We start from the raw sequence: 16,245 nt of genomic DNA on the forward strand, positions 1-16,245 counted from the left end.
ACCTTGGGATGGTGAGGTGCCTGGAGTTCTCTATTATAACACTCTGGTACTGCAATTTAGAGACTACATGTTAGCTGCAGATTCTAAGAACACAGCAGTCTGGAAATATGCCTAGAATCCTGTATGACCTGTTACATTATGAACTTTTACGTATGCCTAGCTACATAGCAGGAGTGGTAAGAAACCCCTTTACTGCATTGCAAAGATACATAACAGGACAATGGCAAAAGTGTCCAATGTGCATTGGTGCCTGATGGACATCGGAACAGATGTGATGTGCATCCTGCTGTGCATTAATCCCACTGCTCATCAGTCACTTTGCAAGCTCTCTCCATAGTAATAGCAGATGCCTATTGGATACGGACATTATGAAACTGCCCTGTTCCAATTCTTGCAGACAAAAGACCCCCAACAAGATTCCAGCCAATGTTTCCACACTCTGGAACTGACGTAGTGTAAAGCAGCTTCCTAGGGTCCTAGAACAAGAATCTTTTGGGACATTCATAAGAGCGGCAAGAAGCTGATACCTATGTGTCCTATGTAATGCACCATGTTGATTTCATACATGGAGGTTCAAATTTAGATAATACTGCAATTTCCCTTCTCCCTGATTTTTGTCTAATCTTTTACATTCATGTAAATGAAAGGCTATGACCACATACAATGGCCACAAACACTATAATTAAGTATACATTGGCTAAAATGCTTTCCTTTTATTTTTATTGTATTTTTTGTCCCGAACCTATTACAAATCAACTCTGATGAACTCAGACTGGTGCTTTAACAGAGTAGGATAATAACATATACACACCATATTACATGTCATGGTCTGAAGTCTGTTGGCCAGTGGACAACTACAAAATAACCGGTGAATTTGAAATATGTATGAGAACATCAGTGTGGTGTAGTGGTCTCAGTGTTGAGTATCATTTTTCATATGCCCTTGTGCCACACTGTGGTACCAAATCTGAAAATAATGAGACATTACTTCAAGTTCCTTTTGAGCCAATTTTGGGGTGATTCTCTTACTTTTTTGGGAAGAAGTTGTGATTCCTGGGGATCAGGAGGCAGCAGGAGCAACAACAACACATTTTATAGAAACTTTTAGCTGGCTTTAATGGTTTGTGGTGAAAAATTACCTTAAATCTCTTTTATGGTTTTGGGGGAAGGGTATGGAGGTTGCATTCTAGAAATAGGGAATTCTTGGAGTCCCCAGGGGGTGCAAATGAAGATTCAGGGGTTGCATTTCACCTCCCCAGTCTGGGGCAGAACAGGTAAGTCACAATTTGGCTTCACTCTACAAACACAAATAGCATGAGATAGCTTTCCATCCTGGGGAGACTTATAATTATTCTTTTTGTTGTTGTATTTGTGTATAAAAGTGGCTCAACATAAACTTTCTTTTTAAAGAACAGTTCAGTTTCCCTATTACATACTCAAAAGTGCCAGAACGATGTCACCTTTTTAGGGCAATACCTGGGGGAAAAGTAGTACTCCTGAGCTTTTAGAATAAAATAGTCAGGAAACAACCTTCAAACTGTCTAGTTAGAGATTTTCAAAATACAATGCCTCTTCCCAGTAAATGACATCAGATCACAGTTGTTAACTTCAGATAGTTTAATTCATTCTGACCCACTTTTTTTTAAATCAATGTAATGCCAATGGCTGTAGTGAGGGAGTAAACACAGTACTCTAGCATCTTTACAGACAGACAACATCAAACTACATTTACATGAAGTAGTAGACAGCAAAAGAAACCCAAAAGCTTCTGCTTATTTTGAATTTGTACATGTCCTAATGAGCAATGTCCTGCAGGTAGTTAATGATAAAAGTTCAGAACCCACAAGAACAAGCAAAGCTCTTTAAAAGAAACAGATTAATTTCCCAACACATTTCCCTTGTTTCTTCACTATAGCGTGTATCTTCATCTGGACAGGGTAGACCTTGTGTATACATGGGTGCGCCTGTGTCTACACCTGCACCAGAATAATTGGAAATTCATATTTTGTATAGATTACTTTGATATACAGCACCTCAGTTTAAGGCAGAAAGGAAAGATACATATAGTATTTACAAATTAATTAATAAATTATCATCACCATCATCTGACCTCTTCTTGTACCGATACAAGATTTTTGGTCATGCTTGTACAAGTATTCTGTCATCAAACAAAAAGAGGTACTTTGGAGATATGGTTCTGCATCCTTTCCTTTTGTGTTCATATGAGCACCCATGACTACCACTGAAAACATGGAATGGTTTTCGTCTTATTTGCATCTAGCCAATTTAGTTGGCTCAAATTGTAAAAATTTCATTATCTCCAAACTGGTTTTCAATTGTTCTTGAAGTTTTCCGAATCTTAGCAGCACCATTAATAGCAAGCAACACAATTTTGGGTTTTTTTTTTCTTTCAGTTTCATTCAGTTTCATTCATTCTTTCAGATGAAGAGGCTTCATCTTTTATTTCCATAGTAATTGCAGATGTGAAGAGTAGAGGAGGGGGGTGTTTACCCAAAGGTAAGTGAAACTGTGGACCCTTCACAGGAGAACTTTTAATCCAAATATTCTAGGGATGAGATTTTACACTGAAAGGGATTGAAGTATAGCATTTCACACTGAAAGAGGTTCAAGGGTTATAAAGCCTAATAGCATGGCTGCTCATGATCCATTTACTTCCTCTGAATTCCACTTGTCACATTCTCCAACAACAACTTTAAATATCTGTGAGGATACAGCTGTTTAGCTGTAGCGGTTATCATTATTACTACACTCCAATAATTGTTCAGAAACCAAGGCAATCTGCCATGGTTTGACATGAATAGTTGCCTGATCATATATCTCTTAGCTATGGATGATTAGATATCCATCAAGTTAAAACTTCTGTCAGCTTAGACACCAAAGGGCAAACATCTGTAGAAATTAACACCAAGATTCAGTATGAGGAGGAGGAGAACATATGTAAAAATTCTCAGACTGACCCACTTCCCAAAATCTGACCACAATTTTGTCAATATTTCTTGAAAGAATGTTCTTTTGTATTGTAAACATCTAATTTTCAGGACTGTAGCTGTAATTTCTGACTTTTTTCAGATCATTGATAGAACCATGTCAATGAAAAGTGTGGAATTTTTAAGTGCAGAACTCTGGGCTGACATTAAGTTCCTGCTCCTACAGAAGGAAAGTTCAAAAAAAATCCAAGAATGTATGATGCAAAATTGAATTACAAGTGCCCCCTTCCCCCATATTCAGCTGTGAAGAAGTGGTATACCAACTTTCAGCATGGAGATTTTGAGATTTTGGGATTTTAGAATAGGTGGTCAAATTTGGATTTACCAGCGACCAACCTGGCTGCCATATTTTGCACCAACTGAAGCTTCCAAACATAGCCCAAGGGTAGCCCCATGTAGAGTGCATTGCAGAAATCAAGACGAGAGGTTACCAGATAGGTGAATCTCAGCTAAAACACTTGCTGAGACACTAGAAATATCCTGAGAACTCATGAGCAGTTGGCTATGCAGAGGCTATCAGCCAAGTGGGTGCCAAAATGTTTGAATGCTAACTAGAAACGAAATTGAATGGATACCTCCAAGCTGATTTTGCAACATTTGATCAATCTTGTAATAATTTTTTGCAATGACTCAACACTGCTGATGAAACATGGTTAAAGAAATTTGAGAAATGATGTGCCAAGAGTGTCAAACTTTGGGGTCAATATGTGGAATAGCATGTATGTGTTGTGGTTCTAGGTCATTCTCTTCTTGGTTGGGCCAGGAACTTTTCAGCACTCCCCTCATACTTCCACTTTTAAATGATACATTTCATTTAAACAAATGTGCTTAAGAGTTACCCTCAAAACAATTCACTTCAGTAAAAAGAAAAGGGGGAGGAGAACATATGGAAGTCTTTCTTCCCATCTAACAAGAAACTGATAATTCTTGTTTGTTCAAGTCATGTTCCTCCACTATGGATGTTTACACTGCTGGAAGAGTCCTCTTAGATCCAGGCTGCTTTCATCTGAGCTTGCTGGCAAGATCTTTCAGAAGACACTTCATATCATTCAACTTTAAAATGTAAAAAAAAGTATCATATTAAAGTTCAACAAAGTAATATGATTTAAAAAACATTTTTAAACTGAGAACTATTCTCCTGAATGGTTACTCTCCTGAGACAGTAAGGTGTAGTAGTCTGGGTGCTGGACCAGGACAATCATATTAGGGATGGAAATACTTTTTTAAAATAGTTGAAAAACATGTTGAGGAGAATCCTGGACTAACAGGAATCTTTGTATTTTGGGATTTATTCTGTGCAAAATTCACACATAGTACGTTTGCACAGAAAACAGCATTTTCTGCAAAGTTTTTAATGAGTTATGAAAGTTGTCTTGGGTCCCAGCTGGAGAGAAAGGCAGCATATAAATAAAGAGGAGGAGGAGGACCAACAACAACTTATATAGCACATTCCAAGTATTCTAATTGCTTGCCTTGCTTTATTAATCCTTACAACTGCCCTATCAACTAACACAGTATCATCACTGACAGTAAAAATAAAGAATAAGGATGAAGGTATAGGGCTTGCCTAAGGTGCCTCTACCAAGATGCCCATCAAGAAAGTTGATCATTCAAAGTACATATTCTTCTTTTTGTTCTTCCTTTTATTAATGTGGGCTGCTATCGTGTGTTGTACTTACAGATTTGTAGCCTGACTTAGTCTGTAACTGCTCCATATTCAGGCACCTTTCAGGCACAGATTGTGGCACTATTGCCACAACTGTAAATGCCCTCCAAATTCCACCTCAAACTCCACAGAGCCACTCAAAATGATGGAGGTCTGTTCCACTGGGCACAGTAGCATGGCATTTCCACTTCCCTCCCACCAGCAGTTTGTGATGCAATGAGGGGTGTTGCTTCTACTTGTGGCAGCCTTGCTCACTAGTAGGATGAGGTTGGAAATGTCCTCTTGCTGTGCCCCAATATCCAGCATAAAAGACCTCCATTGCTTGAAGTGGCTGCTTAGTTACGCATTAACTAAGGCAGCAATGCAGAATTTTGGTCGTAAGTGTTGTTATCGTTGTTACTGTTTCAGTACAGGTGGCAGTATTAGCACTTTACAAAGAAAATTCTACAGCTGAATATAATTCAACCAATGAACAAATCCTATAAGATTTAAAGAACTAAATCCTGTTGCTGGTCTCAACTAGAGTAAGCCCAATGAATCAATGTATTTTACAGAAAGATTGAATTCACCAATAGATTCAGTGGATCTATTCTGGTAGGAAATAGGAACTAGATTTAGGTCAAATTTGGCAGTGTATCTGTAAATACACAAACAAACAAGACAGTGAGAGAGAGAAATTAGCTGCCATATAAACAAAAAAAAATGTAATTTAGGATGAAAAAAGTGCCTGTTGTGCTTTGATACTACAAATATACAAGATACTAAAATCATATAATGATAGAATTTTTAAACCACAAAGCCAATAATCTTTTGCATTTTAGTAATAAGTATGCAAAAAAGCCACAGATATACAAATATATATATATATATATATGGAGGCCTGATGTATGTTAGCTTTTATATGATCAGAATGACTCCACTTTTAAACACACTTGAGATCTTTATGGGTATCCTGGAAATCAATCCACACATAAATAATAGCAATAAAATACCTTGATATCCAGTTGTCTAAACTGCTGGGCTATTCTGTGGAAAAAAAACATAAACATCAGAAGGGAAGTAGATTATGGATGTCCTCATTTAACATGAGGGTATACATCTGGCAATACAAGTTATAAAATAAAGATAGCATTCTCATTGGTAATTTTCTGTACCTTTTAGCAACCTATTCAGCAGAGAATAACAATTATAATCATCCAAACCCCAGGCAAAAACTAGGAAACCTCTTCCTGCTGCCCAAGAGCTAGCCAATTCTTGGCACAAAAGGATTGGTAGTGACTACTATATACCACAAAATAGATGCCTTCCCACTGCTTCAGTATATAGAATTATCCTTTATTATGATTAAGGCCATAATCCCATAAAATTTCCTTGTGGCCAAGCCCATCTGATGCATCGGCAGTATTTTTTGTGCAATAATTTCCAACTGCATCCTGTAAGTGACAGCAGGGGTAAGACGCCTTATGTTTGCATGCGATAATCTCCTAAAACACACCAATCAAGAAACTCACATTTGTACTTAGGTGTGTGTCTTAAATTTTATCCCCCAAAATTGGATTTTTAAGAAGACCTCATTCTTCGTCATCTTAACTTCCTGTATTTGGCATTTCAGTCACTTTATACCCTGCCTCACTCATTTATAGACTTAGCCAGTCTGACAGCCAATATCATGAAATGGCAGAAAATGAGGAGTAAAATGGGAAGGGGGGCATTTGTAAGAGCATTTGCTTTGGCTGCAGAAGGAGCTATCCCTAGGGTTGCCATAAGTCAGGACCTCCAAACTGGGACAAATGTAGGACAAAATTTTCAAATGGAGGACACATTTTGAAAAAATGGAGGACGCTCAAAATTGATGGTTTTTTTAAAAAAATTCATATAAATGTATGTTTCTTAGGCATGATAAAAATGGAGGACATTTGGCATTATTCCTAGACAGATGGCAGAAATGTGCTTCCCTTTCTGGCCAAAAACCAGAAGAGGAGGAAGAGTGGAAGAAGCAGAGGAGGAGGAAGCGGAGAACAAGAAAAGGAGGAAGAAGAAGAGGAGGAGGAGGACGGGTAAAGGAGGAGGGGGAAGAAGAGTTAGTAGAGGAAGAAAAAGGGGAGGAAGAGGGGAAGGATGAGGGGGAGAAGAAGAGGTGGAGAAGAAGAGGAGGAGGAGGAAGAAGAGGAAAAAGAGGAGGAAGAAGAGGAGGAGGAGAGGAGACAGAAGAAGAGGAGGAGGAGAAAGAAGAAGAAAGGCTCTTTCTCCTGCCTTGAAGCCTCCCTTGCAGGCGGAGGAAGCTTTAAGGCAGGGAGAAAAGGGTCTCCCCGAGGCGAGACCCTTCGTCCCTGCCTTGAAGCCTCCGTGGCTGGCGGGGAAAGCGGCAAGGGAGGGGAAAAGGGCCTTGCCGAGGCGAGACCCTTTCCCCTGGCCCTCCCAGGCCGCCTCCCTGGCCGGCGGAGGAGGCCAAGCAGGGAACGAGCCTTGCTGAGGCGAGGCTCTTTTCCCTGCCTGGCGTCGGTGGGGGGGGGGGGGGTGTCCCGGGGGCGGGGCCAAACCGGGGCGGGACCGTGTGGCCACGCCCCAAACCGGGAAAGTCCCGCCCCCAGGCGGGATATGGCAACCCTAGCTATCCCTAGTCCATTATATCTCTGTTTGAAACCCGGAAGAGCTGCAGTTAGTAAGCATAGACCACACAGGACAGATAGGCAGATACAGGTAGCTTTGTATGCTCACAAGACCAAAGAATTCTTCTCACCTCTGCACTCTCTTTGATGCAGATAGTAGGCCTTTGTCAGCCTCTTTATTAATACTGTGAACCATCAGTGGAGTTTATCACATGGGAGGATAAGTGCCCAAATCCTGTGCAGAAATGGGATTTAAATCCTGGAAAAATCCTGCAAAAGCAGGATCATTTTCATATGCATCAGGGGCATTGAGCATTAATCCGACATTAACCATCACAGAAAGTGAACAAAATTGGCTGCTTTTTACTTTCAGGATTTTCCAAAAAGTGGCAAAACCACCTAGTTTTGTAGGTGCAAAGTCTGTGGATTTTTTTAAAATTAAAAACTGGAGAATTCAGAATCACCTAGGCAGCTCCAGGAACATAAAATAGGTCCACACTTTACTTCCCTTCTTTGGGGATGGGTGTGATTCTTGCTTAAGCAATATTGTTTTTACCCCAATGTGAATCTAATCAAGAGGAGAATCAGTGTAAACATGTACAATGACTTAAAAGTTCTTTAATCATGTAACAGCCCAACACTGTACACATAAAACTGTGGCTGTCCGTTCCATTTCTAGGTCATATTATTTTACCACTATTACATAAACTCAACTTCCTTCTTTCCTTCTTGGTACAGTGCTAATTTGTAGTGGTTGTCTACTGTAAACCTCAAGGCCCATATTTTGTATCAGAGGTTTTACAAGTTGTAATGTATTATTAGCATCACAATTACTACTGTTCATTTTTGTCTCTTTTTTTTTTCAAAAGAATATAATCAATATATTTGAATCAGTTGAAGGCTTTAAGAGTATTCAGCTCAACAGATAATACATTGCCCCATCTCCAGTGTAAGTTTCAGAATAAAATTATATGACATTAAGTGTGAATGGGTGGGAAAGACAAAGGAAGTCAACCTACTCTTCTGATGAGTCGTTAGCTTTCGTATTGATTTTGACTAGATAATTTTCTTTCATGACAGCTTCCCATGCCAGTGTTTCATTATCTTCATTTCTTGAACCTTCAAGACATAAAATGCACACCAGATTTATTGACACAATAAACATAAATCAGTGGTATGCAACTAAAAGAGTTTCAGGATGAAGATGTGATATTCTTGGAGCTCAGTTCAGTGCATGCTTATTTACAAGTAAGTCCCATTATCTGAAATGGTGCTTACTCAGACAGAAATGTGCATAATAGCCATAATATCTCAATTCCAATACAGATATATATTTAAAAGAAATACAGGAACACACCTACTTCATTAACAGAAAATTTGACACTAGAGGCAGAAAGAACACAGAATAGGATTAGGCTCCTATACCACAAAAAAAGAGCAATTTGGTTTATTTCAGAAGCCATTTTTATTCAGATCTAACAATATCCACTTGTGAAATGAAACAACTGAGTCAGCTAAGCCTTGCATAAGGCTTGAACCTTCTAGACACTAGTTGAATGCTTCTTTCGAAATACATCCAGGGATGACTTTTCACCAGCCTCCACTTTTTTATGATTTGTATTTCTGGTGGCCAAATGTATAGGTCAATGCTTTTTTAAAACTTGCTGGGCATAGCTGGTGAGGAAGACTTATCTATCTCTTTTCTCCTTTTCTTCACACATGGTCAGTAAAAGATTTTGGAAGCAGCTGCTGTTTACTTTGCCTGTTATAGGAAGGCACACACAGCAGCAGTACGATTGACTAAAGTAGAATGCCATGGTGTCCTAGGTGAAGATTTGTTGCATTGTTTGCTACAGACATACTGGTGTCATCCAGCACCAAATGCATGTGTTTAATTAGCTTACTTGCTAATTAGCTTACTTGCTGTTCACCGCTATGATCTTTGGAATAGCGGTATATAAATAAAACAAATTATTATTATTATTATTATTATTATTATTATTATTATTTCTCCAGTCCTACTTCACCATATTTCCAGTGCTGGTGATACTAAAAAAACCTCCAGCTAGACAAAGGACAGGGAGGAAGTGGAGTACTGGCAGGCATAAAAAGACTTTGTAAAAAAAAAGAGCCTATCCCTCCCATTTAGTTTTAGTAGTTTTTAGTATACTGCGTAACTTACAGCAAATGGATGGTGGTTTAGATTCACTTTTGCAACAGCATTTTAAAAGTTTTCTCATGACCATGTAGATATAGGCAAAGATGACAAAAGGAAAAGGTATAGTTAATCGACTGCAGTACTCTTGAACCAGGAAGTAGCGCTGGAATTTCCATACTTGGTCATTGTTCTCTTGAACTGATCCAACTGTATAGCTGCCAGACAGGTGAACACACAAGGTTATTAGTTTTTGTTGTTGTTTTAATTTATGTTCCACCTTCCTCCCAATTATGAGACTCAAGGAGGCTTACAACATATTAATAAAGCAATACAGATTAAAAATATAAAACTTCCATAAAAGTATAGATAGAAAGGTCATATAAAACACAATTAAACAACGTGTGAAGTTAAAAATGTTAAATTCATTAACATACAGCATACATACATAAAACAGCACATCACACCAGAGTGTCATGAAGCTGTCATGGGGCTGTGGCACAGCCGACTAAGCCGGCTTTTCCCTGGCTGAAAAAGGAGCAGATAAGATCCTTTTTTGGTTGGGTTGAAGGTGGATTGGGATCACAACATGTGTTTGCTGTAGCCCCAATCTGTCTTCGGAAGCCAGATGGTTTCTCCCCAAGGATGATGTCAAGAAGAGTGATGTCATTAAGCGTAATGCTTTAAGCAACAACCACTGTTACACAGAATACACCATTTGGATTAAAACACACACATACATGCAAACATCAAGTCTGACAAATGGGGAAAATACATATACATAAAGTTTTCAAGACAGGTCTCTTGCCCTGAAATTCCTCCCCTTTCCCTGAGGAGGCATACCCTGAGATTTATAGCCAGGCATTGAGATCTGAGAATCCTAAGTGTTGATGATGTGATCTGACATCTTGCATTATTACAGTCGTCCCTCTGTTTTCACAGACTTGAGATCTGTGGTTTTGATTATCTGCGGAGGGACGACCTCCATTGAAGTTAATGGTGCATGCGCCTGTGGTGCACAGCCATTCAAACCTATAGGGCTTGAATATCTGTGGTTTTGCAAATTCATGGGGTGGGCGGGGCGGAACAGATCCCCCGTGAATTCATAGGGAGGACTGTATTATTATTATTATCATCATTTAAGTGGTGCTTAAGTGGTGCTTTACAAACAGTTACAGAATAAAACATTTATAACTATACCAATAATATAAAATACTGAACTACAGTACTAAAATATAATTTAAAAATTCATCCATTCATTCCCTGATATGTGGATTGAGGAAATCTCAAAGCTAACACACTCCATAGAGATATACCAGTCTAATACATACCCAAACATGGCTATTAGCAAGTTAACCAGGAGGATATTGGTTGATAGCATGTAGATACACACTAATGGGATAGTGATCCACTCTGGGAATCGTGGCAGGTTATTGGAATCCACCTCTACACACAATGGCTTGGATTCATTTCCAATGGAGGTACAGTGATCAAAATCATATGTGGTGCCTATCATAAAAGAAGGAGATAGGGAGAAAAAGACTCTTGAAACTCAGAAGCATTGGTATATTTAAGCACTCCCTTTGTATTGATGTATTGTCAGAGAATCCAGAGAATGAAACCTGGTCACCTCCAGATGTTCGGAACTAAAACTTCCACAAGCCTTTGACCATGCTGATTGAGGTTTTGCAACCTAAAAATATCTGGAGACTTGGGTTTTCTAGTCCAAAACATCTGAATGATACCCCATTGCCTATCCCTTCTTTAGGGTCATCAGCAACTCAATAATAATTCTACTTCTTATTTTGTCTTTACTTATAAGTGCTGAGTTCAGTCTCTACAATGGTCTCACCCCTCTCCACCAAGCCATTGGGACACCTGGCTCATTTATGCAGCACATCACATGCTCTGCAGAAATGATCCAGGACAGGAAGTGGCACAAGCATGGGGCAGGAGGAAAGAGGGATTAATCCTCCATTTTCTGACCATTGCCCTGTAGAGGTAGATTGGCAGGTATTTTAATTATTTTTCCAGTGCTTTGCAAAGAGCACTTATTGGCAGCAAATATCAAAGGAGATGGGTAAAAGGATGAGGGAGAACAACAACAGCAAAGGTAACTTCTGCCATTACTAGTGCATCTAGGGTTGCCATAACCCGGCTGCAACCGGGATTTTCCCGGTTTTGGCGGCACCTGCCCGCTCCCGTCACGGGTGCCGCCAAAAACCGGGACAACCCCGGTTGCAGTGGGGTTGCGCCGCAACCCGTGGGGCCTCGCTGCCCTCCTCCTCCTCCACCTCACATAGCTGCGCGGAGGACGAGGAGGGCAGCAAGGCCTGGGGCGGAGGAGGCGAAGGGGGAGGCGATGACTCCTGCGCGCAGCCACGCCACCCTCCCCGCCTCCCTGCAGCCCTGCGCCCTCCTTCCCGGCCTCTGCAGAGGCCGAGAAGGAGGGGAGGCCCCGGCAATCGCCGGCGGCACCGCGCCCTCCTTCCCGGCCTCTGCAGAGACCGAAGCCTCCGCAGAGGCCGGGAAGGAGCATGCGGGGCCGCCAGCGATTTAATTATGAAATGTAGGACACTTTTTTTTTAATGGAGTCTCCATTTTTAAAAAAATGTCCTACATTTCATAATTTTGTCCTAAATTTGTCCAGGTTTGGAGGTCCTGATTTATGGCAACCCTAAGTGCATCCCACCTCTCTTCCTCCCTGTTTTTGCCTTTGATGTGGCTCAGGCTGGCCAACTGCAAAAAGGAACATTTTGCGATCAACAGTGTTGCCAACAAGCCTCGAAGATATTCCCCAGAATGTTTTACCAAAATCCAAAATCCCCAGAATTCCCCAATATTTACTGGAATATTATGTCAAAATCCCTGGAAAGAAATTAATTAAATTTCCCGGATTCCAGGGAATTCCCCAGAAATTGGCAATGCTGGTGATCTCTCCTCTCCTTTCTCTTTCCACTGTTTTGTGTCTGGTGGGCAATCTGAGCAAGAGCAGCAACACTGGGGCAGTGATGAAAGCAGGAAGATGAAGGAGTTAGCAAAGCTCAGCAGTTGCACAGAACACAGAACACAGTTGCACAGAACACAGAAAAAAAAAAGAACACAGTTTAGAAGTAGTGGGGTTTTGCAGGTGTGCACTAAAAATATTTTTTTTTAAATTAGTAAATGGCTTTTGAGGCCTCCTTTGCAATCTCACCAGTGGAAGAAAAATTAACTCATCTTTTCAGGTGTGCTTGAAAGCAATTAGTCTTTCTCAACATTTTCTCCATTTCCTTTTAAAGGGCTATTCTCCATGCCCTTTTCCTCTTCTCTGTCTTTCTGCCTTGCTCAGTGAAATTAGGACTGAAATCAATATCTCCCTCATTAAAAACAACTGAAGAGACCTGTTAAGTGACCTAACTGTTTAATGCTTTGGTTCAGAATGTTGAATACTGAACCAGGAAAAGAAGGGAAGGAACTTTTGACTGAGTAGCATTCAATTTCAACAACCATACAGTTGCTCCAGGCCTCTGGAGAACCACAGAGGTCCCGATCTTCCAACTGGAAGACCATCGCCATGTAAAGGTAGACTGGCAGGTATTTTAATTATTTTTTCCAGTGTTTTGCAAAGATCATTTATTGGCTGCAAATATCAAAAGAGCAGGGAAAGAGGATGAAGGAGAATAGTAGCAGATATGTGTGGCTGTGGTCTGTTAGTAGCTACATGAATTGCAATGCTGCAAAATACAAAGGAAGCAAAAATGAAGGCAGGACTCATGGTTGCCATAAGCAACATTCTCACTCCTGCATGTTATTATTTCCTCTGATTTCCAGTCCTTCCCTGAACACAGCCTATTGCTTGGACCCTTAAGCCCTGACTAGATTTCAGGCAGCTTCTAACTCAGGATCTGCAATGAAAGGGATGGGAATCCTGATGTTTGTTTTAAAGGCTGACCAGGGAGTGGATAATATGGAGAGGCTACAAAAGCATTGTCACACCTTGCTGCCCTCAAAGGCACACATGAATTGGAGAAGGCTCAAGAGAAGGGAAGGGGAATAATCCCTCCTACTTACACTGAGAGAGAAGTTAGCAAAACAAGAACACATCTCTCTGTTTTGCAAACCTTTCTGCAGCTCAATGAACATGGGAGGTGCCACCTGGCCTATTAACTGCCAACTATGATTGCCTCTTTGCCTCATCCAATAGTTGATGCCTATGTCTTTTCTAAACCACTGCCTGAAATCCAATTAAGAGTTAAATATAAAATGAAGATTAAATTAAAGAATAAGGGTTAAATTGGGTTAACCTGATGGATTATGTTTTAAAATAGACTGATGGATAACAGATTTAGATTATATTATGCCTTTAAGTCATTGATCATAAAATGAATTCCTTAAAAAGTGATCTATAGTTCCTTTAGAATGTTTTCATTATAACATATGGATTGATAATGAAAATATAAGTGGGGTTAATGGGAAAATGTATGCTAAAAAGATAATGATTATGAAATGAATTTTTTACAAAGTAATGTATGCTACAGAATGTTCTAACTATACTACAGTGGTACCCCGGGATACGAATGCGCCGCCTTACGAAATTTCCGGGTTACGAAAGAAATTCAATTAATTAATTATTTCCGGGTTACGAAGGTTATTCCGGGTTGCGAAAGAAATTTTGGTGCTTTTCGGCGCGATTTCACCCGGAATCGCGGCTTTCGCTATTAAAGCCTATGGGCTTTTTCGGCTAGCGAAAGTTTCCGGGTTACGAAGGGCTCCGCGGAACGGATTACTTTCGTAACCCGGGGTACCACTGTATATGGGAGGATAATGGAAATATAGGTGGTCAAAAGGATTGAATGTTGGCTTATATTATAATTAAAATAATGTACTGTTGTTACAAGATGTTAGAAGATTATTTAGAACATATAAAGGGACTATAGATGTCTATGCGAAATGATTGGATGGATGTCTTATTAGATGTAGATTTAAAAGAGTGATGGAAGATTTTAATTGTAATTGAGATGAGAAGAGTTGAAACCACCTAATGATTGTTTATGGAAAAAATGTTGACTTGTGATTTTGATAATTAATAGAAGTAGGTTATTGGAAGATGTGAACTGTTACAATGGTAGATAGGGAAACTATACATCATGAAATGAATTTATAACTACAATATGGAAGATAAAAAGTCATCTTTTTTCCCCTCTTTATTGCTTTTTCCCCCTCACTTTTTCTTTTGGTTTTGTATTTCTTTTTTCTCTTTTTAATTTCTGTAAGTTTTATTGTATCTTTAAAATAAATAAAAATAACAATACTTTAAAAAGAAGAAGACCGCCTTTAATCTGGCATCATAAGGAAAGTAGACACCTTGAATGAGCTGGGGAAGGCAGACTTTGACCTTGCTATTAGGGAGAAGATAATGGAGGTGACCAAAGGGCTTCCCCCTCTCTAGAAGTCCATCAGTGCTGACACTCACAGGTAGATTACTGACTGTGGGGTTATTGTCAACTTGGCTTGCTATTCTCACTAGCTCTTTAAACTAGTCTCTCAGCACTAGTAGCCATTTCTGGAAAATCAGCCTGATTTCAATATGTCTCATCATCAGATGGACATTTTTTAAAAATCTGAATTATAGCAGTAAAACAGAGCACAGGTTATGAGTCCATGTCGCTATTTTAGGGACTGCACACATATCTCCCGACTTACTCCACTAGGCACGTAACTCCTCAATTATTTCATCCTCACATGCAGTGACAAATAATTTCTGCAATTTTTCCACACTGCAGGAGAAAATGGAAAAAAAAAATGCACAGCATTCTCACCCTATTTGAGCTTCCTGGAGTGTTCTAGAAAATATTTCTAGAACACTCCAGGAAGCTCAAATATGGTGAGAATAAGCTTTCCAACCCTCGCTACAACCCATTGTTCCTACACAGTGGTGTGATTCAAAATAATTAGCAACCAGTTCTAATTTTTTGCCTACATGTGTAAATGTGTCCTGCCAGTCTCTTCACCTTTCCTCTCCTTTTCTCTTCTTTGACTCCCTTACCTCTCTGTCCTTCTCATACACTTTTATCTCTTCCTTCTCATCACTATTCCTGGCTACTTATAACCGCCTCGACCTCCATATCTATTAATAGTTTTAGCAACCAGTTGGGTGAACTGGTGTGAAGTGGCTACATGACACTACTGTTCCTGGAGATTTGTGATTCAAGATGGGTACCATCGATGTCAGTAGGATAATGGCCAAACATGGCAAGGTAAGGCTCATAGATGACTGATCGGAATATCCATTCCCAGCGCTGTTCATTCTTCCGCAGTATCCCCTGTCTGGCTACACCAAATGCCACCATCCACACCGCGAAGAGGAAGAGGAAGAAGAAGACATCGATCAGCTGTGGAAGGGAACACAGAAATAAGCATGAGGATATCGCACAAATTCTACTTAGTTATTCAAAGTAGAGAGTGAGTGAGTTCTTAGTTTTCACTCAACCTCAGCCCCAAGCAACAGGCAAAAACATGACCTCCTTTGAATTCTGTGGATGAAATCCTGTTTTTGGTGACTCAAGAAATAGCAGCAGCAAGGTGTAGCAGCAAAAGGAGATAAAATTCCCTGCCAACTCCCTGGCAGGATAGCCTAATCTCCTCATGGGGAGAACTTTTGCTGCCATCTCTCCCACATCACCTCATTGCCTGCAGCCTGTTCTCCTTTGCTACTTCTTCTTCCACCCCCATTGGAGTTATTCTGCCTCTAGGATCTTGGCCTATATGAGCACACTGAAGGAAGGACACTGAACAAAGACTTTATTTAAGGCATCGGAGCTGGAC

The 16,245-nt window shown here is 40.1% G+C and overlaps 1 protein-coding gene across 3 annotated transcripts in view; it reads right to left on the reverse strand.

The window, feature by feature from the left end:
• Positions 1-3,028: 3,028 nt before the first annotated feature.
• The window catches only part of LOC149305369 (transient receptor potential cation channel subfamily M member 8), a 59,769-nt gene continuing 46,552 nt past the window's right edge, over positions 3,029-16,245 (reverse strand). For all 3 annotated transcript variants that reach the window (XM_089477631.1, XM_089477633.1, XM_089477630.1), the window contains exons 19-24: positions 15,641-15,812; positions 10,770-10,947; positions 9,466-9,656; positions 8,303-8,402; positions 5,667-5,700; positions 3,029-4,061 (exon numbers count right to left, since the gene is read on the reverse strand). In XM_089477631.1, the coding sequence (XP_089333757.1) occupies positions 4,011-4,061; positions 5,667-5,700; positions 8,303-8,402; positions 9,466-9,656; positions 10,770-10,947; positions 15,641-15,812 (726 nt within the window). In that variant the 3' untranslated portion in view covers positions 3,029-4,010. The remainder of the gene's footprint in view (positions 4,062-5,666; positions 5,701-8,302; positions 8,403-9,465; positions 9,657-10,769; positions 10,948-15,640; positions 15,813-16,245) is intronic.

The sequence above is a fragment of the Sceloporus occidentalis genome, unplaced genomic scaffold, assembly GCF_023333645.1.
Source record: "Sceloporus occidentalis isolate IW3139 unplaced genomic scaffold, rSceOcc1.0.p SCAF_12, whole genome shotgun sequence".
NCBI classification, from domain to species: Eukaryota; Metazoa; Chordata; class Lepidosauria; order Squamata; family Phrynosomatidae; genus Sceloporus; species Sceloporus occidentalis.